The sequence below is a fragment of the Hyaena hyaena genome, unplaced genomic scaffold (assembly GCF_003009895.1).
Source record: "Hyaena hyaena isolate Hyena2069 unplaced genomic scaffold, ASM300989v1 scaffold_137, whole genome shotgun sequence".
NCBI lineage: Eukaryota > Metazoa > Chordata > Mammalia > Carnivora > Hyaenidae > Hyaena > Hyaena hyaena.
In genome coordinates, this window is record NW_024080769.1 from 731,565 (window position 1) to 756,591 (window position 25,027).

Sequence of the window (25,027 nt, forward strand, 5' to 3'; positions counted from 1 at the left end):
CTCCCCCTTGTTCCTCCGTCAAGTTCCTCCTAATCCTCCTATACGTGCAAACATATGATATTTGTCCTTCTCTGCCTGACTTATTTCACTCAGCATAACACCCTCAAGGTCCATCCATGTTGCTACACATGGCCAGATTTCATTGTTTCTCATTGCCATGTAGTATTCCATGGTATAGATAAACCACATTTTCTTGATCCATTCATCTGTTGATGGACACTTAGGCTCTTTCCATGTTTTAGCTATTGTGGAGAGTGCTGCTATGAACATTGGGGTACATGCCTTTGCACATTTTTAAATCCAATGATGCAATGTAGAAGTTCCTTATATATTTTGGCTATTAACCCCTTATCAGATAATATGGTTCACAAATATTTTCTCCTATTCTGTGGATTGCCTTTTCATTTTGCCGGTTGTATATTTTGCTGTTCAGAAGCTCTTAACTTTAATATAGTCCCAGTTGTGGCACCTGGGTGGCTCAGTTGGTTAAGTGTATGACTTCAGCTCAGGTCACAATCTCAAGGTTTGTGGATTTGAGCCCTGCATTAGGCTCTGTGCTGACAGCTCAGACACTGGACTCTGCTTCGGATTCTGTGTCTCCCTCTTTCTGCCCCTCTCCCACTCATGTTCCCTCTCAAAAAAATAATAAACACTAAAATATGCATATATATATGTGTGTGTGTATACATACATACATATTCTTCTATACCCATTTTGTTGGGAGCTTCTAATGATGAAAGCATTTGAATTTTGCTGAAATCTTTTTATCTTTCAGTCTATTAATGTTGTACATCACCTTTTTTGATTTGTGTATGTTGCACTATTGTTGCATCTCAGGAATAAATCTCACTTGATCATGATGTATGATCCTTTTAATGTGCTTTTAAATTTGGTTTCCTACTGTTCTGATGAGGATTTTGTATCTATGTTCATCAGGAATACTGTCCTATAGTTTCTTTTATTGTTGTATCGTTATCTAGCTTTGGTATCAGGGTAATACTGGCATCATAAAATGAGAATGTCAGTGTTTCTCCTCACCAGTTTTTTGGAATAGTCTAGAATAGAGAAGGATTAGTATTAATACTTTTTAAAATGTTTGGTAGAACTTACCAGTGGACCCATCTAGCCCAGGGCTTTTCTTTGTTGGGAGGTCTTTGATTACTGATTCAATAACCTCACTTGTTTTCTTTCTATTTCTTCATGATTTAGTCTTGGTAAGTATTTCTTGGAATTAATCCATTTCTTCTAAGTTGTCCAATCTGATGGTATATAACTGTTCATGGTAGTCTCTTATGACCTTTTATATTTTGATGTTATCAGTTGTTAACATCTCTTATTTCTGATTTTATTTGAACTTCTTTTCTTAATTAGTGTACTTAAAGCTTTGTCGATTTTATCTTTTCAAACAACTAGCGTTCTGTCATTGATCTTTTCTATTGTTTCTATTTCACATATTTGTGGTCTGACCTTTGTTATTTCCTTTCTTCTATTAACTTTGGGATTTGTTTCTTTTTTTTTTTTTGTAGGCATTTGAGGTTTAAAGTTAGGTTGTTTGAGTTTTTTAAATGTAGGCGTTTATCTTCATAAACGTCCTCTTATAGCTGCTTTTGTGGTATCCGTTAAGTCTTGATAGATTGTGTTTCCATTTTCTTTGTTTCAAGATATTCTTAAATTTCCCTTTTGAGTTCTTGTTTGATCCATTGGTTGTTTAGGAGGATAATGTTTAATTTCTACATATTTGTGTATTTTGCACTTTTCTTTGTTATTGATTTCTCGTTTAGTTTATTTTTCTATTTAGTTCTATAGTTCTATATAGTTTATTACATGGGATATAGGTGAGGTGCACAGAGCACCGGGGTAACTGCAGGCCATTTGGGATTTGCACATGACGTATCCCCAGGCTCTCATTGGTGAGCTTCCTAATGTAATTGGCAATGTAGTTAGTAGGATCCACTTTTCCTTGATGTCTTCCAAGAGCCCTGGCTGCTCTGCTGTTCATTCAGCAGCCACATTCTACAACCTACACATGGAGCACACCTTAAGGAGGGGCTAAAAAGAAATGGGTCTCTTTGGCAGCATCCTGCACAGCTGGCAAAGCCAGACTGTCACTAACAGGCTCTCACTTTACCACAAGGAAGAAATCACATGCCAAGAAGGTCTCTTGTGACCCTGAGCTGTGCCTCCTTGTGGGAGGAGGGATGACCCTAGTAAAGTTAAAAGATTCATCTTGTCCTCTTCTGTGTATCTGATTTCACAATTTTTTGCTTTAATAGTGTGCTGGAACTTCTCTGTTGGACTCCTGATGTGGGCAATTGTCTAAAGTGGTATTCTTTGGAGGGAAAGGTGATAAAAAAATGATTATTATACCATGTTGATTATATCAACCAACTCTAATTATTTCTTATTTAAAATTGGTTAGGTTATTCTGCCTAAAGTTTTAAAAAGGAATTTAGGATCATCTTTTAATATTTCATGAAAAAGTTTACTGAAGTTTTAATTGAACTTTATTTATGGTTTAATTTGTGGTGACTTGATATCTTTAGTCATCCCAATTGTGAGCATTATATAGCCCCATATGTATGTATGTATGCAGGGAGGTAGGTATGTTTGTTTATTTTTTAATTGTTTCAAGTTTTTATTTAAATTCTAATTAGTTAACTTTTAAATAGTGTACTATTTGTTTCAGGAAAATTTAGTGATTCATCACTTACACATAACACCCAGTGCTCACTACAACATGTGCCCTACTTAGTACTCATTACCCATTTAGTCCATCCCCTACCCACCTCTTCTCCAGCAACCCTCAGTTTGTTCTCTATAGTTAAAAGTCTCTTGTGACTTGTCTCCTTTTCTTTTTCTCTTCCTTCCTGTATGTTCATCTTTTTTGTTTCTTAAATTCCACGTGGGTGAAATCATATGGTATTTGTTTTTCTCTGACTTATTTCACTTAGCATAATACACTCTAGCTCCATCCATGTCATTGCAAATGGCAAGATATATATTTTTTGATGGCTGAGTAATATTCCATTATGTGTGTGTTTGTGCGTGTGCGTGCGCACACACACATATATATACATATACATCACACATCTTCTTTATCCATTCATCAGTCAATGGACATTTGGGCTCTCTTCCTAATTTGGCTATTGTTGAGAATGATGCTATAAACATCAGGTAATTGCGTCCCTTTGAATGAGTATTTTTATATCCTTTGGGCAAATACCTAGTAGTGCAATTGCTGAGTCATACAGTAGTTATATTTTTAACTTTTTAAAACTCTGCTTTCCAGAGTGGCTGCACCAGTTTGCATTCTCACTAATAGTGTAAGAAGGTTCCCCTTTCTTCACATCCTCACCAACATCTGTTGTTTCCTGTGTTGTTGATTTTAATAATTCTGACAGGTGTGAGGTAGTATCTCATGGAAGTTTTGATTTGTATTTCCCTGATGATGAATGATGTTGAGCATCTTCTCATGTGTCTGTTAGCCGTCTGGATGTGTTCTTTGGAAAATTGTCTATTCGTGTTTTCGGTCCATTTCTTAACTGGATATATTTTGGGTGTTGAGCTATACAAGTTCTTTACAGATTTTGGATACTAACCCTTTATCCAATATGTCATTTGCAAATACCTTCTCCTCCCATTCTGTAGGTTGCCTTTCAGTTTTGTTGATTGTCTCCTTCACTATGCAGAAGCTTTTCATCTTGATGAAGTCCTAGTAGTTCATTTTTGCTTTATTTCCCTTGCCTCTGGAGATGTGTCTAGTAAGAAGTTGTTCTGGATGAGGTTAAAGAGGTTTCCACTAGGATTTTGTTGGTTTCCTGTTTCACAGTTAGGTCTTCCATCCATTTTGAATTTATGTTTGTATATGGTATAAGAAAGGGGTCTAGCTTCCTTCTGCATTGTGCTGTCCATTTTTCCCAACACCATTTGTTAAATAGACTGTTTTTCTTTCCATTGGATATCATTTCCTTTTCTGTCAAAGGTTATTTGACCGTATAGTTGTGGGTCCATTTCTGGGTCTTCTATTCTGTTCCAATGATCTATGTATTCTTTGAATAGGGTTTTATAACTTTATCCAGAAAAGTCTTTTTTTTTTTTTTTTTTTTTTTTTAGTTTTTTTTGGCATAGTTTTTGTTGTTATTCACAATGACATTAGAATTTCTTTCTTTCTTACATTTCTAATTAGTTGGTCACTGGTGTTTAGGAACACTATTTTGNTTTGACCGTATAGTTGTGGGTCCATTTCTGGGTCTTCTATTCTGTTCCAATGATCTATGTATTCTTTGAATAGGGTTTTATAACTTTATCCAGAAGTTTTTTTTTTTTTTTTTTTTTTTGTTAAGGCTATTCCTAGGCATAGTTTTTGTTGTTATTCACAATGACATTAGAATTTCTTTCTTTCTTACATTTCTAATTAGTTGGTCACTGGTGTTTAGGAACACTATTTTGACAAATGGACCCTGTAACCAAGAATCTTATTGGATTTTCTTTAATTTTTCCATGTAGACAAGCATATTATCAGTAAATACTCAACTCTGTTTCTTTCCTGCTTATCTTTTATACAGGCATGAGGTCTAGGTATGTTAATAACATACCTCACAGATAACCAATCAAGAAGGAGCACTAACTTTAAATAATCCATATGGCTATACATATCAGCCAGTTATCAGTGATACTTTTTGGTACTATATTGAGTTAGTCAGACCCTCCAGGACAGCACATCGATGTTTCAGTATCAAATACAATGTTTGCTGCAGGCTTTTGGTAAACACTCTTTATTAGGCTCTTGTTCTTAAACTAAATCATTAAAATTGTTAAAATCTCAGAATAAGTGTTGAATTTTAACTGATATCTTTTGTTTCTATTGATCATATTGTTTTTCCTCCTTTAATTTTTAAAAATAATGATTTATATTAATTTATTTAAAAATATTTTTAAATGTTTATTTATTTTTGAGAGAGGGGAGCACGAATGGGAGAGAGAGAGATGGAGACACAGAATTGGAAGCAGATTCCAGTGTGGGTTCAAACTCACAACTCATGACCTTAGATCACGACCTGAGGTGAAGTCAGATGCTTCACTAAGCCAAACAGGTGCCGTTGTATTATTTTATTTTTAGATGTTACAGTATCCTTCATCCCTATAATAGTACTTGATTATAATGTGACTAAATTTTAATTCTCACAATTGATAGAGTTAGATATGCCATCCTATCAATATTTTTCAAAGGAGAAAACTGAAGTTTCCTACCAACGTTAATAATCTGGCTAAGTTTACAGAGCTACTATAAGGCTGGTCAGGAATTTGAATTTAGGGCCAGAACTACAAACTCTGTGGTCTTGATGACTGCATTATATTGTTATCAACATCAGCTGACTGCCTACTGACTGTAAGAGTTTAACATATATTATTAAATTTAACAACCATATAATCCTTCGGGGTATGTCAGTAACATACATTTTACTAATAAGAAAACTAAAGCCCAGGGAGATTAGCTTTTCCAGGGTCACACAATAAAGAGGTAGGAGGTTCTAGATCCAGGCTTTTAACATTGTTCTCAGCTGCTTCCTTAAATACCTTCCCATTGATGCTCCAGTTTTGACCCATATCACATGCAGCTTTCAGCAATCCCATTTCATCACAGTTCCTGGTAATGGAATACAGAACAAGCTGGATGAATTAATTTATTCGAAGAGATAGTTTCTCCAACAATCTCCAACAATCCATTCAGGAATCTAATGTCAGAAAAACTGAATTTCCCAGTATGGGGGATGTATATACTTAGTAACAGCAAGACATAAGTTAAGGTTTCTTGAGTATTTTATTTGAAAAATAAATATTTTTTTTTGCATCTTTTTCATGATATCATCTATGTTTATTTTAACCAGAAAATAATATTTTATATTATATGCCATGGAGGAGAAAAAGAGTTTTCTATTTGCCTTTCTATCTTGCCTTAGAACACAAGATATGTGCCACGGAGTCTACTAATGAAAAGAACTGAGCTGGACTGAAGACAGCTAGCACCAAGGTCTTTAGATGGGCAATTTCTCATTTTTTACTGTCACTGTTTCCGAGAACCTAGATTTATATAAATGCAATTTAAAACAGAAAGTGTTTACTTACTACATCAGGCAATCAATCACTAAGGTGAGCCCAAGAACAGAATACTGCCAGAGAAGTAGCATGATGGAATATGCCATGACTGTTAGGATGCTATGGGCAGAAACTTCAAAAAGCACATCATCTTACTAAGAGGTGAAATCACTCATGGCATAACCTGGGTTGAACAGGTTCTCTTTTTTTAAGTTTTAATTTTAATTCCCATTAGCTAATATACAGTGTTAGGTTAGTTTCAGGTGTACAATACAGTGATTCAACAATTCCATACACCACCCAGTGTTTATCACAGGTGCATTCCTTAATCTCAATCACTTATTTAACTAAACTTCTCACACCTCACCCCTCTGGTAACTATCAGTTTGTTTTCTATTAAGAGTCTGTTTCTTGGTATGTCTCTCTTTTTTTCCCTTTGCTCATTTGTTTTGTTTCTCAAATTACACATGAGAGAAATCATATGGTATTTACTTACTTCATTGAGCATTATAGTCTTTAGCTCTAGTCATGTTGTTGCAAATGGAAAGACTGCATCCTTTTTATGGCTGGATTATATTCCATAAATATTAATTTTATGGCCATATTATAATGGAATATTATTATGGATATATATCACCTATATATATGGAGATATATATCACATCTCTTTTATCTAGGGCCACCAAGTCTCCCTAGACCTCAATATCTTTTTAACTAAATCCTCTATATGTGATACTTTTCTAAGTAAAAGGTGACAGACACCTGCTTTCCAAGATTTGCAACATTGCTTGATATGAAACATGTTGATCCTCAGTTACAGAAGTTTGTAACTGGAACGGCCATTCATTCCCCCAAATCCTGACGTTACAGCCATTGTTTTAATATCCTTTTATCCTCTTATATATTTTACTTTGAAAATGTGGTTTAAAATGACACTGAAGAACTATTTCATTCACAAATGGCAAGTAGAGCAATGAAGATAAGCCCTCCTAGTGAAAACAATAAAAAAAAGTTAACATTTTAAAAAATCCTTGAAAGAATTAAAATTACCAGAGAGAGAACTGCAAGTCAAAATCCAGGAAGAGGTGAAAACCAAGAAAAAGCAGCACAGCCCTCAAAGCGACTTTTTCTAATCTGTAAGAAACATTCACAGATTGTAGTAAACCATTCCAAGCAAGACTCTCAAAAATTTCATCCTCATGATAAGCATGACATTAAAACTGGCCAATCATCCAATTTGCAGCCTATCTTCAGGATGCCCATGTGGCCTTGGGACCCCCAGAATTTGGAGAATTTGAATTAAGATGGCTCCTGAAACCCTGGTGTCTTATCACCTAACAAAAGTAAATGAAAGTATCTCCAGAGGAAGGTACCATTAGAGTAGGTCTCAAATTATTCTTGAAAACTCTTCAAATACAAAAACCACAAAACAAATGCAAACAACTTTAAAAGATTAAAATTGTATGATTCATCTTCTCTGACCACAAAGGAATGAAATTAGCAACAGAAGGAAATCTGGAAAATTCACAAATATGTGGAAATTATACATTCTTGCACAACCTGTGGGCCAAATAAGAAATCACAAGGGCACCTCACACCTGTCAGACAGCTAAAATAAAAAAGATAAGAAACAACAAGTGCTGGTGAGAATGTGGAAAAGAAAGAACCCTCATGCACTGTTTGTTGGAATGAAAACTGAGGTAGCTATTGTGGAAAACTGTATGGAGGTTCTTCTAAAAATTAAAAATTACTCTATGATTTAATAATTGCACACTAGTGAGTATTTACCCAAAGAGTATGAAAACACTAATTCAAAAAGATATATGCATCTTTGTGTTTATTGCAACATTATTTATAATAGCCAAATTATGGAAGTAACCCAAGATGTGGTAAATACACAAAATGAAATATTACTCAGCCATAAAAAAGAATGAAATCTTTCCATCTACAAAAACATGGATGGATGTAGAGGATGCTAAGTGAAATAAGTCAGAGACAGAAAATAACACACTCATATGTGGAATTTAAGAAACAAAAGAACACAGAAAAACAGAGACAGACCAAAACACAGACTTAAGTATAGCAAGCAAACTGATAGTTAAAAGAGGGAGGTGGGTGGGTGAAATAGGTGAAGTGGATTAAGTGCTTATCATAATGAGCACTGAATAATGTACAGAATTGTTGAATTACTATATTGTACACATGAAACATATAACAAGGTATGTTAATCATACTGCAATTAAAATTAAAGAAATAATAATTGCCAAATAAAAAGAAATCACAAGAGAAATTAGAAAATACTTTGAAATAAATGAAGATGAAAACACAATGTACAAACCATGGGATTCCATGAAAGCAGTGCTCAGAGTGAAATCTATTTGTCTTTAAAAAAACACCAAAGATCTCAAATCAATAATTTTACACTTTAAGGGATTAGGAAAAGAAGAGCAAACCAAACCCAATGGTAACCCAAAGCTAAAGGAAATAAAGATTAGAGTGGACATAAAGGAAATAAAAACAGAAAAATAGAGAAAAATCAACGAAGCCAAAAGTTGGTGTCTGAAAAGATCAACAAAATTTTCAAACCTTTAGCTACACTGAGGAAAAAAGAGATGAGTCAAATGACTAAAATCAGAAAAATAAGTGAGGATGTTACTAATGTCCTTAAAACAATAAAAAGGATTGTTAAGAGTTTACTATGATCAACATATACTGATATATGCCAGAAAATTAGATAGCCTAGATGAAATGGAAAAATTCCTAGAAACATGCAAAATATTAAAACTGACTTAAGAAGACATAGAAAGGGGCGCCTGGGTGGCTTAGTTGGTTAAGGGTCCGGCTTTCGCCTAGGTCATGATCTCGCGGTTCGTGGGTTCGAGCTCGGGCTCTGTGCTGACTGCCAGCTCAGAGCCTGGAGCCTATTTCAGAGCCTGTATCTCCCTCTCTCTCTGACCCTCCCCTGCTCACGCTGTCTCTCTCTCTCTCTTAGAAATAAATAAAAATATTTAAAAAAAAAAAAAAGAAGACATAGAAAATCAGAATAGATCTGTAACAAAGAAAAAGATGGAGTCAGTAATCATAAACCTCCTGACAAAGAAAAATCCAGGACCAAATGGCTTCACTGGTGAATTCAAACATTTAAAGAATTAACACAAATCTTTCTGAAGCTTTAAAAAAAAATGAAGTCGAGGGAATATTACCTAATTCATTCCATTAGGGCAGTATCATCCAGATATCTAAGCTAGACAAAGACATCACAAGAAAACTGCAGGATAGTATCTCCTAAATATAGATGCAAAAGTTTTCAATAACTACAAGCAGCATACAATGAAAAATTAAGGGGTTAAAAAGGAAACAAGACATCAGAAGAAAGAACATGTAAAAACAATAGACAAATATACACTCAAAGACATGAAATACTGGGATTATCAGATAGACTATTCATTATATTTTCTGTGTATAAATAAAAGGTAAGTTTGAAAATACCTGTAAAGAACAAGAAATTGCAAGAAAAGGCATAGCAAATTTGAAAAGTAGGCATTCTAGACAGGGGAAATAAAATACTGTGAGTAAAATTAAGAAATTAATGGATTGTTTTAAAAGCCCATCAGAGACAACTGGAGAGAGAATAAAGTACAAGAACAGAGAAACTAGAAAAAACTACTATATTTACAAAACTTTAATATATGAGAGAGGAGTATCCAAAGAACAGTAGAGAAAACTGGTCTTTTCAATAAATGGTGCTCAAAAAATTAAGCATCCAGATGGGGAAAACAATGAAATTAAATCTCTGTTGTGGGAAACAATGAAATTAAATCTTCGCTTCACAATAAACAGAAAAATTAATTTCAAGTGCACAACAAACTAAAGACAAAACTATAAAACTTCGAGAAGAGGATATAGGAAAAGATCTTGATCCTGGATTTGGAAAATAGTTTATGAAGAAGAGTAGAAACTATTAATCATAAAATATTGATAAATTTGTCCACATTAAAATTAAGAACTTCTGTTCACCAAAAGAGCCAAAAGAGAGTAAAAAGACGGCTGAATAATAGGAATAGATATCTTTAACACATTTGAGCAAACTGATATTCAGAATATACAAAGAATTCCTACAAATCAATAGAAATCTTTTGGGCAAAAGATCTGAACATTCAAGTCACAAGAGAAGAAATTCAAATGGCCAGTAAATATGAAAAGGTGCCTAAATCTACCTGACAACAAAGATTCACATGAAAATTACATACTACAATACATACCACTACATACTAACAAGATTAGCAAACATTAAAAAGTCTGGCAATACCAAGTGTTAGAAAAGAAGGGAGCAATGGAACTTTTATATTCTCCAGGTGGTAGTGTGAATAGATACTATTTCTTTGGAAAATAGGTTAGTATTACCAAGAAAAGTTAAAGTTACACGTATATACCTTATGACCCAGGAATTCCACTCCTTAGAGAAATTTGTGCACCTGAGTATCAGGATAAATGTTCAGAAGCACATTTTTTCATAAAAAGAACCCAAGTGCCCATCAATAGCAGAATGGAGAAGTATCACTGTAGGAAAGTGATGACACAGTTTAGAAAATGGCACAATACTTCCCTGATGAGGAGGGATGCTGAGCATCGTTTCATGTGTCTGTTGGCCATCTGGATGTCCTCTTTGGAGAAGTGTCTGTTCATATCTTCTGCCCATTTCTTCACTGGGTTGTTTGTTTTTCGGGTGTGGAGTTTGGTGAGTTCCTTAAAGATTTTGGATATTAACCCTTTATCTGATATGTCATTTGCAACTATCTTTTCCCATTCCGTTGGTTGCCTATTAGTTTTGTGGGTTGGAAAACAGTGTGGAGGTTCCTCAGGAAACTAACAATAGAACTCCCCTATGACCCAGCAATAGCACTGCTAGGAATTTACCCAAGGGATACAGAAATCCTGATGCATAGGAGAGCATGCACCTCAATGTTCATAGCAGCACTCTCCACAATAGCTAAAACATGGAAAGAGCCTAAGTGTCCATCAACGGACGAATGGATCAAGAAGATGTGGTTTATCTATACCATGGAATACTACATGGCAGTGAGAAACAATGAAATCTGGCCATGTGTAGCAACATGGATGGACCTTGAGGGTGTGATGCTGAGCGAAATAAGTCAGGCAGAGAAGGACAAATATCATATGTTTGCACGTATAGGAGGATTAGGAGGAACTTAACACAGGAACAAGGGGGAGAAGAAGGGAAGAAATGGTGGGGTAAAGGGAGAGAGGCAAACCATGAGAGACTCTTGAATGCTGACAAAAACTGAGGACTGATGGATGTGGGGGGGCGGAGGGGGGATGGGCATGGAGGAGAGCACTTGTGGGGATGAGCACTGGGTGTTATGTGGAAACTAATTTGACAATAAACTATTTGTAAAAAAAAAAAAAAGAAAGAAAAAAAGAAAATGGCACAATACAGAAAATGACACAGTATAGAAAAAAAAGAAACAAAACCCTCTAAACAACATAAATTCTTAAATACATAATCTTGATAGAGGCAAGACACCAAATTAGAGAGTAGCAATCCATTCTATCAAGTTCAAAACCAGACATGTTTAACCTAACATTTATTATTTGAGGATATTCTTATGGGATAAAACTATAAAGAAAAGTAAAAAAAAAAAAGCCAAAGTAACAGTTTATTCTAATATTAAGAAAAAGGTATGAATGACAGAACAAATATGGGTGGTCAGAGTGTTCTGGGATGCTAGCAATGTTCTATTTCTCAAATAGTCACTGGGGTTTTTGCTGTTATAGTTATTCATTACTGTGAGTGATTTGGAAGTGTCAACTTGTATAACCATAATAGAAAATATCACAAGTGTGGAAAATGTTCCTATAAATTAGCACTATCACTATTCAAGTTTTTATAACACATTTATTTGCTTTTATTTTTTAAAATGTTTTATTTATTTCTGAGAGAGAGAGAGAGAGATAGCGTGAGCAGGGGAGGGTCAAAGAGAGAGGGAGATACAGGATCTGAAACAGGCTCCAGGCTCTGAGCTGGCAGTCAGCACAGAGCCTGACATGGGGCTCGAACCCACGAACCGTGAGATCATGACCTGAGCCGAAGTCAGACACTTAACCAACTGAGCCACCCAGGCACCCCTATTTGCTTTTAAGGCGTATTTTTCACAAAGAAGCCACAATAAATGATTTAAGATGAGAGGACTAAAATTATGTTTTTAAAAAGGCAAACCTCACGATCTGAAAAACAATATAAACTATTTTGAAATCATTATTATCTAATATTTTTGTTTTACTGAGATATAGTTAACATACAAATTTAGGTGTTCAGTCTCATGAATTTTGGCAACTGCATACACCTATGTGACCACCACTTAGAACAAAATACATAAACATTTCTTCCCTTATATTCCTTGTTTCTTTTCTAAAAATACAAAGCATATATAGGTTAAACCTCTGTCAGATTCTTGAACTATCAATTCCATTTTCTTTGCACTCATAATACATGCTAGTTAAAGACAGTACAAGAAGCATTTTCATTTTACCTTGGGTTACAGGATATATTTGTCACTTTCTGACAAAATATGGGTGTCATATAAGGTGTATACAGTTATTTAACAGTTGCCATGAAGAAATAATTACATAAATTGAGAACACAGTAACTGAAGGGATCAAAATCAGAGATTTCTGTGATAGAATGTTTTGCAGTTCCTCTCAACTGAAGAATTCCAGCTGAGAATAAAAGAAGCAAAACCAAATGAAACCATGAAATATGGAAGATAGGCAGGGTCTTAGCAGGACCTGAACACATTTTTTTTCCCCTTAAATACAACTGATTGAAAAAGCTTTCAGAGATGACTGGTTTATCTACTTTGAGTGTGGGCATGTGTTAAATAGCCACAAGCCTCAGTTTGCAAAAAGCAGGCAGGAAAAAAAAAAGAGTAGAGTCAGGAAGAGCTTGTACCATTCTAACTTCCACAGTTATCTTTTGGTGAATTATCCAGGATAAATTTCAAAAACAGCAAAACAAGGCAGGGTTTACGATACGTATCAAAAAGTCAGTTGTGATTTTATATCTCTCAATTCAGTTCAAATTATGATTACTGACAGCTACGTGGTTTGCTTATTCAGCGTCAAGAGATTCATAGCTGAATCTCTATTTACGTTTGGCAGAATTCAGAAAGAGTCAGGAAAGGCAACTGGAAAAACTCCATGACCAATCCATCTGCTTAAACTGTTTACTTACAGTAACAGTATACAAATGTCTCATGTTACTGATAAACCACAGAAAGCTTCTGGGATGCTGTTACTATCCAAACTCAAATGTAATATTCATCATCGCAGAGTAACAAGAAAAGTCAATGAAAATACAAATCCTGCTCACTTGGACCAAATTTAATACAATGGTCAGAATGAGGAAAATGCCTTTGCATATACAAAAATGTTTCAGAAACTCTTATTTGAAATAATTAAACATTTCTGTAACAAATAGTTCTTTGGAGCAACTTATTTTAACTTCAGTTTTAAATAAAATTTTATTGTGAAACATAACAAACAGAAAAATGAGAAAACATAGAAGTACAATTTGAAGAATAATAGTATCTCGAACACTGTATAATTGCCATCTGGTGAAGAAAAGCAGACTAGAAAAGAAGACTTCAAGAAGCCACTTACATGAATCTTCCCGACTACACCTCTGTCTCAACTCTGAATAATCATTATCCTGATTTTTATAAGAAATATTTTCTGTATCTTCTTTATAGTTTTACCATCTATTAATACATTCCAAAACAATACAGGTACTTTTGTCTATTCTTAGACTTTATATAACTGGAGCTGTAATAGTGTATGTATGTATGTATATATGTATGTGTATGTGTATATATACACATACGTGTGTAAATATATAGTTATATTTATTTGACTTGTTTTGCCCACTAAAGATTGTTAGATACATCCATGTTGTAACCTATAGCTGTAGTTCATTTTTATTGTTGATTAATATTTCATTATACAAACATACCATAATTTATACAGGCAGCCATTGATGGATACTTGGGCTTTTCCCATATTTGGGAATTATAAAAATGCCATTGAACATTTGTATACATGTCTCTTGGTACATATATGCATAGCTTTCTGTAGGGTATAGACATAGAAGTAAAATATGATGTGTATACCTGCAGCTTTAGTCAATAATAGCCAACTGCTTTCTAAAGGGGTAGTACTAACTTATATTATCACAGTGTATGCACATTCCATTGCTCTAGATCATTGGCAACATTTGGTATTTTCAATCTTTAGCTTTTGTCATTCTGAAAGGTGAATCACAGTATCACACTGAGTTTTCCATTTGGAACTTTCTGATTATTAAAGATGTTGATTATCTTTGTATTTACTTATTGGCTATTAAGAGTTCTTTTGGAATACTTGTCATACCACTTCTTCATGAGCTATACATATAAAGATCTTCCATTATATTGTCTTTTTACAGTTTTTCTGGTGTCTTTTGATAAATAAAATTTCTTTTTAAAATTATTTTTTAAATTTAAATTCAAGTCATTTAACATACACTGTCGTGTTGGTTTCAGGAGTAGACCCAGTGATTCATCATTTCCATATAACACCCAGTGCTCATCCAAACAAGTGCCTTCCTTAATGCCCAAAACCCATTTACCTTATGACCCCACCCACCTCCCCTCTAGTAACCTTCATTTTGTTCTCTGTATTTAAGAGTCTCTTATGGTTTGCCTCCTTCTTTATCTGATGTATCATCTGCAAAAGTCTTCTCTCATTCCATTGGTTACCTTTTGGGTTTGTTGACTGTTCCATTGCTGCGCAGAAGCCTTTTACCTTGATGAGGTCCCAACAGTTCATGTTTGCTTTTGTTCCCTTGCCTACAGAGACATGTCTAGTAAAAAATTGCTACAGCCAAGTTCGAAGAGGTTGATGCCTGTTTTCTCCTCTGAGGATTTTGATGGTTTACTATCTGATATTTAGGTCCTTCATCCATTCTGAATTTATTTTTGTGTATGGTGTAAGAGAAAATGGTCCAGCTTAGCACCATTTGCTGAAAAGACTGTATTTCGAGTCCATTTCTGGGTTCTTTCTTCTATTCCATTGATCTGTGTATCTGGTTTTCTGTCAGTACCATACAGTCTTGATGATTACAGCTTTGTAATACAGCTTGAAGTCCAGAATTGTGAGGCCTCCGCTTTGGTTTTCTTTTTCAACATTACTTTGGCTATTTGGGGTCTTTTCAGGTTCCATACAAATTTTGGAATTTGTTTGTTCCAGCTCTGTGAAGAATGGTGGTATTAGTTTGATAGGGATTGCACTGAATGTGTAGACTCCTTTGATAACAATGTTTGTTCTTCCAATCCATAAGCATGGAATGTTTCTCCATTTCTTTGTGTCGTCTTCAATTTATTTCATAAGCTTTCTATACTTTTTCAGTGTGCAGATATTTTACCTCTTTGTTTAGGTTTGTTTCTAGGTGTCCTATGGTTTTTGGTGCAATTGTAAATGGGGTTGATTCCTTGATTTCCCTTTCTGCTGCTTCATTATTTGTGTATTGAAATGCAACTGATTTGTATACATTGATTTTTATATCCCGCAACTTTGCTGGATTCATGTATCAGCTCTAGCAGTTTTCTGGTAGCGTTTTTGGGTTTTCCATGTAGAGTATTATGTCAACTGCAAAGAGTGAAAGTTTAACTTCTTCCATGCCAATTTGGATGCCTTTTATTTCTTTTTGTTGTGTGATTGCTAAGGGTAGGACTTCCAACACTATGTTCAACCACAGTGGTGACAGTGGACATCCCTGTTGTGTTCCTGACTCTAGGGGGAAGCTCTCAGTTTTTCCCTACTGAGGATGATATTAGCTGTGGGCCTTTCATATATGGCCTTTATGACTTTGAGGTATACTCCTTCTATCCCTACTTTGTTGAGGGTTTTATCAAGAAAGGATGCTGTATTTTGTCAAATGCTTCTTCTGCCACTATTGAGAGGATCATAACTTACTGTATAAAACTGCAGTTGTTAAGATAGTTGTTAAGATAAGTTGGACTGAAGGTGGTGAAGAAGTATGATGTTAAAATGAATATCCTGGTTTTTTTAAAAATAAAATTGACCTCGCCTCATATCATAATCAAAAAGTTACTTTCAGATGGACTTAAATGTAAAAAGTAAAACAGACTTTTAGGAGAATAACATAGAATATCTCCTTGACTTTGGGGTTAACATTCTGAATTATAAAATGGACCATACATTCCTCTAATGCTTTGCAGTGCCTCTTTTTTCTTTACATACATAAACAAGTGCCTCACATCACGCATAAACATGCTATTTGTGAATTTAACCATCTTTGTTCCAACAATATACTATCTTAAATACTGCAGCTTTACAGTAAGTTTTGATATCCAGCAAGCAAATCCTCCCATATTATTCTTTGTCACCAGTGTCTTGGTGGTTCTTTAAAATCCTACGCTGTATTTCATAATCTGCATTTCAATTTCCAGAAAATTAAGCTTCAGTTTCATAATAGGAAAAAAATTTAATTGCAAATGCACAGAATTTACAAATCAATTTGTGATGAAAGGATATATTGCTATAGTAAGGTTTCCAATCCATGAACATGATCAATTTACTCCTAGATACTTAATATTTTGATAATAATATAAACAAAGTTGATATTTATATACTGTTCCTGTATTCTAGTTGACTTATTAAATTTATACATTTATGATATTAGCTATACTTTCTTTTAAGATACAAGCTGTGTGATTAAGAAAATTGCTTTCTATTCCTCATCTACTATCATGAATTGATTTGACGCTGAACTTAACAAATGCTTCTTCTGGATCTTTTGAGATGATCACATACTTTTTTTTTTTTTTTCTTATCTTTTCTTCTATTAACGACAAACTCTGAATGATTTTCCAAAGGTTAACCAGACTTGAATATGTTGAATAAATCCAATTTTGCTGTGATATACCATTCTTTTCATGCAAGATTTTGTCAAAATTTTGTTTAGGAATTTTGAATCTAAGTTCATGAATGAGATTGGCTTGTAGTCTGATTTTCCCCAGGTTCACAATGAAGTCTCTAGGTGTGGGTTTCTTTTTATTTGTACTGGTTGGGATGAATTTGGCTTCTTGAATCTCTGGGTTGATTTTTAAGTTTTAGAAAGTTCTAAATGATAATCACTTCAGTTACTGTTTCCATCCTATTCTCTCCTTTCCTTGTGGATTATTATACATAAATTAAACACTATATTCAATATGCCCCTTATAATCTTTTCTGTATTTTTCATATATTCTTTCTGTGTTTTAGTCCAGATTATTATGACTTAGAATATACTAATTTTGTCTTCAGTGGATTTAATCTGCTATTATGGGATACATAATTTTCTTAATTTTGATTACTAAAATGGTCAGTAATCAGGGCACCTAGGTGGCTTAGGTGGTTTAGCATCCAATTCTTGATCTTGGCTCAAGTTATGATCTCACAATTTGTGAGACATAACTCCGTGTTGGGTCCTGTATTGGCAGCACAGAGCCTGCTTGGGATTCTTTCTCTCCCTTTCTCTCTCTGCCCCTTTCCTACTCATGTGCGTGCTCTCTCTCTCAAAACAAATAAATAACATTAAAATGTTCAGTTCTTAAATTTCTATTTTCTTTCAAATGTGGTATATATACTCTTGAACATAGTAAGTATAGCCCTGTTGGTCTGTTTCCACTGATTTTTACCCATGCTGTTTTGCCCCTTTATGTGCTTAATTACATTTCTCTGTCAGACAATGCCTCTGAATTTATTTAATGAAATAATTTGAGACTTAGGTAGATACTATCTTCCTCCAGAGTACATTTACTTCTGTGAGGTACCTGGAGGTCTTAGCAACTCAATGTCACTTTACTTTTTTTCAGCCACCCAGATAATTTGAAGTTGAGCTGTGGTCTGTGCGATTATTGGAATACTTCCAATCTACCCTCTCACCTAGTGCAGCCCTTTAAGATTTTAACCCAAACCTGGAGGTTTTGCCACAGTCCCTACCACTGATAGTCCTAGGCTCCAACATTTTATTTTTATTTTTTTATTTTTTTTAAATTTTTTTTAATGTTTTATTTATTTCTAGGAGAGAGAGAGACAGCGTGAGCAGGGGAGGGTCAGAGAGAGAGGGAGTCACAGACTGAAACAGGCTCCAGGCTCTGAGCTGGCAGTCAGCACAGAGCCCGACGCGGGGCACGAACCCACGAACCGCGAGATCATGACCTAAGCGAAAGTCGGACGCTTAACCGACTAAGCCACCCAGGCGCCCCTCCAACATTTTAGCCCACAAGTTCTGCAACAATGCTTCTCATTCACTTTGTTTGGATCACCAATTGTACCCAGCCCCAAAATGCCTTGTTCCTAGATACTGGCCCAGTAATTCTTCACTACTTTGTTAGCAATTCCATTCCAGTTTATATTTTGTCTGGCTTTATTAATTGGCATCAGTAGGAAAACTGTTCTGGGGGCACCTGGGTGGCTCAGTTGGTTAAGCGTCTGACTTCGACTCAGGTCATGATCTCACCGTTTGTGGGTTCAAGCCCCGCACTGGGCTCTGTGCTGACAGCTAGCTCAGAGCCTGGAGCCTCTCTTCGGATTCTGTATCTCCCTCTCTCTCTCACCCTCCCCTGCTTGTACTGTCTCTCTCTCTCTCAAAAATAAATAAAAACATTATAAAAAATTGTTCTGAATGAACTCTGTCCATAAGATATTGAAGATATTTTCAAGCCTGTCTTTTATTTCCTTAAAAGATAAACAAACATAGTTTTATAATCTGTAACTGGTATTTACAAAGTCTTTCAATTCTAGTTTCAGCTTGCTATTACTCAAAAATGATTCATTTACTTTTGTGTCCCTTTTGTTGGACTGTGGCTACTTTTTCTTGTAAAGTCATTTGAGAGAAATTATCTGAGTACTAGGATAAAGGTGTCTTCTTCAAATGAGGATTTGCATTTATTTCCTTCTGCCAAGTTCCTAGGGACGTCACTAATCAATCTGAGGCTACTATAAGCTCACTTCACTATTTGAAATAGTACAGGTATGTGAATTTGAGCTACAAGTCGATGCCAGGGCTGGACCATGGTTATAACTTCTGCATTATGCCAAGGTACTTCCTTTGCAGTCTCATAGGATGGAGTGGGAGGGTTCATGATTACATCATGGAATAGGTTATGGTGGTCTATCTTTGACAACAGAAAATCTAGTAGATGTCACCCCTTAGGCAGCCCTAAGGATTTTACTTTTGTCCCGTAACCCATGAGGCCTGCAAGTCATAACTCACATTTGCCAGGCTGGCAACTCCCTTTGGGGCATTCAGTTATAACTGAATACAACTTCCCAAATTGTTGGCTTTTCTCTGGCCTGGTAATTCTTCAGTTCCTTCTTAGCAATTTGATGCTTTTAAGAAAGTTACTTTTGATTTCCCCCCTTATTTTTAAATGTTTTTGTTAGTAGAATGGGTACAAGTACCCTAGACCACCAAATTTCTTACAGAATTGGGTAGAGTTTGTTAAAAATTGTAACATATGCAACACAGCTTGCAAACTTGTTACTTCTACACAGAATCAGAGAACCCAAAAAGTCTGAAGGGACCTGAGACAAAGAGTAAGTACTACAATACTAATGTTTCCTCAGTTTCCTGATTTGTCTCATTACAGGAGTGTTTTTGTACATAACAAGTTTAACCTGTTAGCTTTAAAGTAGTTCTCAGAACTTCAGAAAAAGTATCTAAGAAAACCTGTATTAAAGCAATAACAGAAAGCATCAACGTGTTGAGATGTCAATTAGAAGGGTGAAGAGCTCAAGATTCATTTCTCACCATTCCTCAGTGAGTGCCTGCCCAAGTTCTACCAGTCCCACCCTTGTCACTTCTAGGCGGTCTTCAAATCCTTCACTGGGTAGTTGGCTTTGGCTCTAATGATTTTGTTACTCCAGGCAGTTTTCCAAACAAAAAGGAACGGTTATTTACAATTCCTAGACTGAAATCATAAATATCAGCTGAATTACACTGAAATGTCAGCAAAACTCTATGAAGAGAATTTCACATAAAGTGAGTCTGTCTTGGCTAGGTAAAAAGGATTTCAGTTATAAAAATAGCAAAGGATCTTACTGTAGGTAAGTTTAGACTCTCAGGTGGTCCTGCAGTGTATACTCTGAGGACAGCTTTACAGCAAGGTTTCTGACACAGACCATTTAGACTAGGAGCCAGACTACATTTTTCTCCCCCCAAATTATAAGGAATCAGTGGTATTCCAGTAAATTGCTCCTTTGTGAACAGAATAACTTTACTTAGATTTTCATACTGAATACCTTTCTTATACAGATCATTTTACTTTTTCCTCAAAAATTCTGTAATTACTTCAATCTAAAACAATATTCATGAGATAAGGTACACACGGTGGTATCTTCAAGTATACTTTAGTTCAAAGTATAATTACCCTTTATAAAAATAAATTAATATGTGCTAATTTTAAAACAGATTTTTCCAAAGCCTCCAAGCACTCCATCTAGCACATGTCTGACGATTAGCAGTCTTGAACTCTGACACTCTGAAAGGGATGTGTTATACTGAAGAACTGACTCTGTGACTCTCTGCTGCTCTAGTTCCTACGGAGGACTGTACTGTCTGATGCCAAAAGCAGCTGAACACTATCTTGTAAAGTTAGTCATTCACGTGCCGAAGAACCCAGTAATTCCACCCTGGCGGCATATGCCCTAGACAAGAGCAATGACTCTCAAAGTATGATCTTTGGACCAGCAGCATCAATGTTACCTATGAAATACACTTTCTTGGGACCCGCTGAATCAGCAACCCAAGGTGGGGTGTGTTTTAAAAAGCCCTAGGTGATTCTGATGTAGACTAAAGTCTAAGGCTTCTCACTTTGGAGAAATTCTTGTTCATTTGCTCTGCGCAGCACTGTTTCTAATCTCTCGCTTTCTTTCTCTCAAACTCCGTCCACCCCCATACACATTCAACCCTGAATGAATTCAATCCTGAAAAACAATGTCCGTGTAGGAAAAGAGATTTAAACACTATTATGATTAACATAGTGAAGTACTCACTATTCAACAGAGAAAATCAATGAAAAACAGCTACATTTATAAATCTAAATAAAACTCAGAATCATAATTTTGATTGAAAAAACTCATAGAAGTCTACAGTGTATTTTATAAAAGTCAAATATGAGCAGATCTGAACGTTACTTAAAAAAACATTCATGTGAGAAAGAAAGAAAACTCTTAAAAAACAAAGAACTATTCTTTTTTAAAAAAAAAAAAAGAAAAGATATTGCCTTAATACTGTACAGTATTTCCTTCAGGGGAAGCAGAGACGGAAATGGGGTATGGAAGGATAGCACTGGGAACAGTCTAGTTTTTAAGTTGCATGATAAGCTCACAGGTATTCATTATATTTAGGTTATTTTTGTCACTACATTCTTTTGTGTATCTCAAATGTTATAAATTTTAGACCCAGAAAACAAAAAACAAAAAAAAATGTAGATAACAAAGACAGCCATTACATCAAATAAAAAATTAGAAACCACCAAAGTGATAAAAATTGTATAAACTATGATATGTTCATTTAGTTACAAAGAATTTTTAAAGACATGGGAAAATATTTATGATAAACCTAGTCAGATAAAATAATGTAAGAAATGTCCAGTAAAAAGATGAGAAGAAAATACAATAAAATGTCAACAGTGGAAATTCTGGGGAGTTTCTTTTTTGTACATTTAAAGTTTTCTATATTAAGTAAAGATCATTTAAAGATGTTAAGAATGTTTTAACTGTCACAAAAACATTTATGACTCTAAGGCATTCAAGAAAACTGCCAAATCTTATGTTGGAAACAATAAGGAAACTGATGCTTTGTGGAAATCTGGTTGCAATTTATGAGCTTTATAAGTCAAAGTTTTACATTGTCTGCCATACAATTGTATATCTTTATTAGTGTGATTCCTTTTAAATTTATTTTATTTTGTTTGTGTATGGAAAAACATGACTTGTTTTTGCTATTAAGGATTTCAATTAAAATGACTAAAAACAATATCAGATTAATTAAGAACAAAAGGAAACAACAATTCACTGGTGGTTGACCAGCTTTTGGAAATGCAGAAGAAATGCATAAGTGAGAGTCAGCCTTATAGTCCTATGTCTTGTCACAGTGAGAAAGAACCACAAAGATTAAGGCCAAAGGCCAGAGATTAGTTACATACCTTTTTTTCCAATATTCTAGAGATCTCGCCTAGGGTCCGGTCTAAAGCAGAAACCTTACTGGGGCCACTGTCTTGTACTTGTAGTTGTTTTAGAAGATCTTTGGCTAATCGCTGAAGTCTTCAAACCAAAATGAAAGGGAAGAATGACATTAATGAATTGGACTATAATATTTTATTTTCCTAAACCTTTTCAAACAAAAGTTACTTTCATTATTGTATTAGAAACTGCTTCACAGAGCACCTTTGGGGCTGAACAAACAAAACCACTCCTAGCCCTCATGGCACAAAACAGAACTAGAGGATAGTACTGTCCATCTAGATTAGCTAGAATACTGCTACCATCAATTTCTGTGTGATATTTAAACTAGAATGGAACTACAGGTGGGGAGAAGGTAAGACAATGAAGGCAGAGAAAATGAGTATAAGAAGCTCAGCAGGTTTTCATACTTGATTTAAATCTTCAAGGTAGGCTTGGATATTATTTTGAAGCACTGTAAACTCTCAAAATGTCAAACTCCCCACATTCCAATTTACAAGTTAATTCAGGGATTGCGTGCTACTGCTGATGTAATTTACTTAGACAACAAAGCAACATTTGCTTTTCACCAAGAAATACCACATATTACCTAGACTGTAGGATTCTCACAAGTGAACTTCGTGTAGTATATCTTTGTAGCCCTTATTTCTTCTGTTTCATGTACCTCACTCTGCGCAATTTTCTTCTCCTTTCCACTAACAGTAAGTAGCCCACCAACAGATATTCGCCAGAAATTCTTCCAGATCTCTCCATTTCTCCTCTATACATCATCTCTCTGTTGTCTCACTTCCATTTTTATCTGTGATAAATTCTGTAGGCCACGATTATAGTCACTTTCTGGCAAACATGCTACATTCCCTCTCTGTTGTTCTGTTTGTTACTCCAACTAGCCAAATCCCAGCAGTGGTGATAATGATAATTACTAATATTTAACTCTTACTGGGGGTTAGCACCATTCTCAGTATCTTGATATATTAATTTATTTAGCTGGATAATTAACATTTAGCAAGCTTTTCTATCTCTGATCTTCATATGACTATAGGTTCAGGATCTTACTAAATCTGTCGTCTGCTCACTCTACACAAAGGCTTGCTTCATACATTACCCATTCTCTTCAAAACTCCATCCTTTCCTTTGTACCTCTTGCTTTCAAAAGAAGATCTTACATTTCTGAGTGAAAACAGAACTATTGGAACAAGAAAATCTTCACTTTCAGCCACAAAATCTACAAGCCTATCTATATTTTACCCATACTCTTCTTTGCTTCTCCTATTACAATCAAGGAAGTCTGATTCTGCCCATGTAGGGCTAATCCTGTCACACAGACTATGTACATGAAGTCTTTCTGGATCAAAATTATTCTCTTCTTCCTTCTGTGTCTTTGCAAATGCTCTTCATTCTTTCTGAAATGCTTCCCTCATCTCCACATTATCTGGAAAATTTCTACATATCCTCGGGTTTTCAGCTCAAACATTACTTTCTCTGATTTGACTATTCCTTCAAATCACTCATCACAAGTCTTTCCCACGCAGAACTTTACAAGAGAACTTTATGCAATGATGGGAATGTCCCATATCTGAACTGTCCAATATGGTGGCTGCTAGCTAAATGTGGCTATTGTGCACCTGAAGTATATAGTTAGTGAGACTGAGGAACTGAATTTTAAGTTGCATTTAATCTTAATAATTAAATAGCCACAAAAAGCTAGAAGCTATTATACTGAATGGTGCAGAAACACAGTATTAACTTCATGAAAGAGGGCTCCTATCTAACTGTTCATTGCCTTATCCATAGCACCGAATATGCTATCTCTACATAAGTGCACTCAACAGATATTTAATGATGAATGGGCTAAGAAGAAATTTCTTCTTCAATCTTAATAATATCCATAACTTACAAAATACACTAATGTACATGATCTTAAATAACTCTATGAAAACAATGTCAATTAGTCTTATTTCCATTTGAAAAAATGAAGAAACTAAGGCTCAGGCAAATTCTGTGACTTTTCCAAGGTTTCACGACTGGTAAAAGGTATTATTGGGACTAGGCCTGTGATCTCCAAATCTCATGCTTTTGTCCCCAAATCGTATTAGTCAATTCAAATAAGTAAATTTTCTTCCCAAATAAATAATACCACAGAATACAATTTCACCCAAGTAATATTTGTGTAAAAATTTTAAATTTCTCAAAGAATACAACAACAAATGCATCTCAAAAAGGCACTTTGGGGGCACCAGGCTGGCTCAGTTGGTGGAGTGTCTGACTTCAGCTCAGGTCATGATCTCACAGTCTGTGGGTTCGAGCCCCATGTCGGGCTTTGTGCGGACAGCTCAGACCCTGGAGCCTGCTTCAGATTCTGTGTCTCCCTCTCTCTCTCTGCTCCCCCAACCCCCTGCTCACTCTCTGTCTCTCAAACTAAAATAAAGACATAAATTTTTTTTTAAAAGGCTCTTAGGTTTAAACCTAAGCTATCCGTATAAAGTTTACTTTGATAAGTCAAAGAATGAATATAAACTCTAATATCAGAAATACCTATGCTTGAATTCTGGCTCCAGTACATACCGCATATATAAACCCTGGGACGATTACTTAATTACTTGGAATCTCAATTTCTTCATCT

General features: G+C 35.1%; 1 protein-coding gene across 3 annotated transcripts in view; it reads right to left on the reverse strand.

Annotated features, from left to right (window-relative positions):
* The window catches only part of SCAPER (S-phase cyclin A associated protein in the ER), a 514,984-nt gene that overhangs the window by 198,282 nt on the left and 291,675 nt on the right, over positions 1-25,027 (reverse strand). For all 3 annotated transcript variants that reach the window (XM_039238174.1, XM_039238172.1, XM_039238173.1), the window contains one exon: positions 22,368-22,485. In XM_039238174.1, the coding sequence (XP_039094105.1) occupies positions 22,368-22,485 (118 nt within the window). The remainder of the gene's footprint in view (positions 1-22,367; positions 22,486-25,027) is intronic.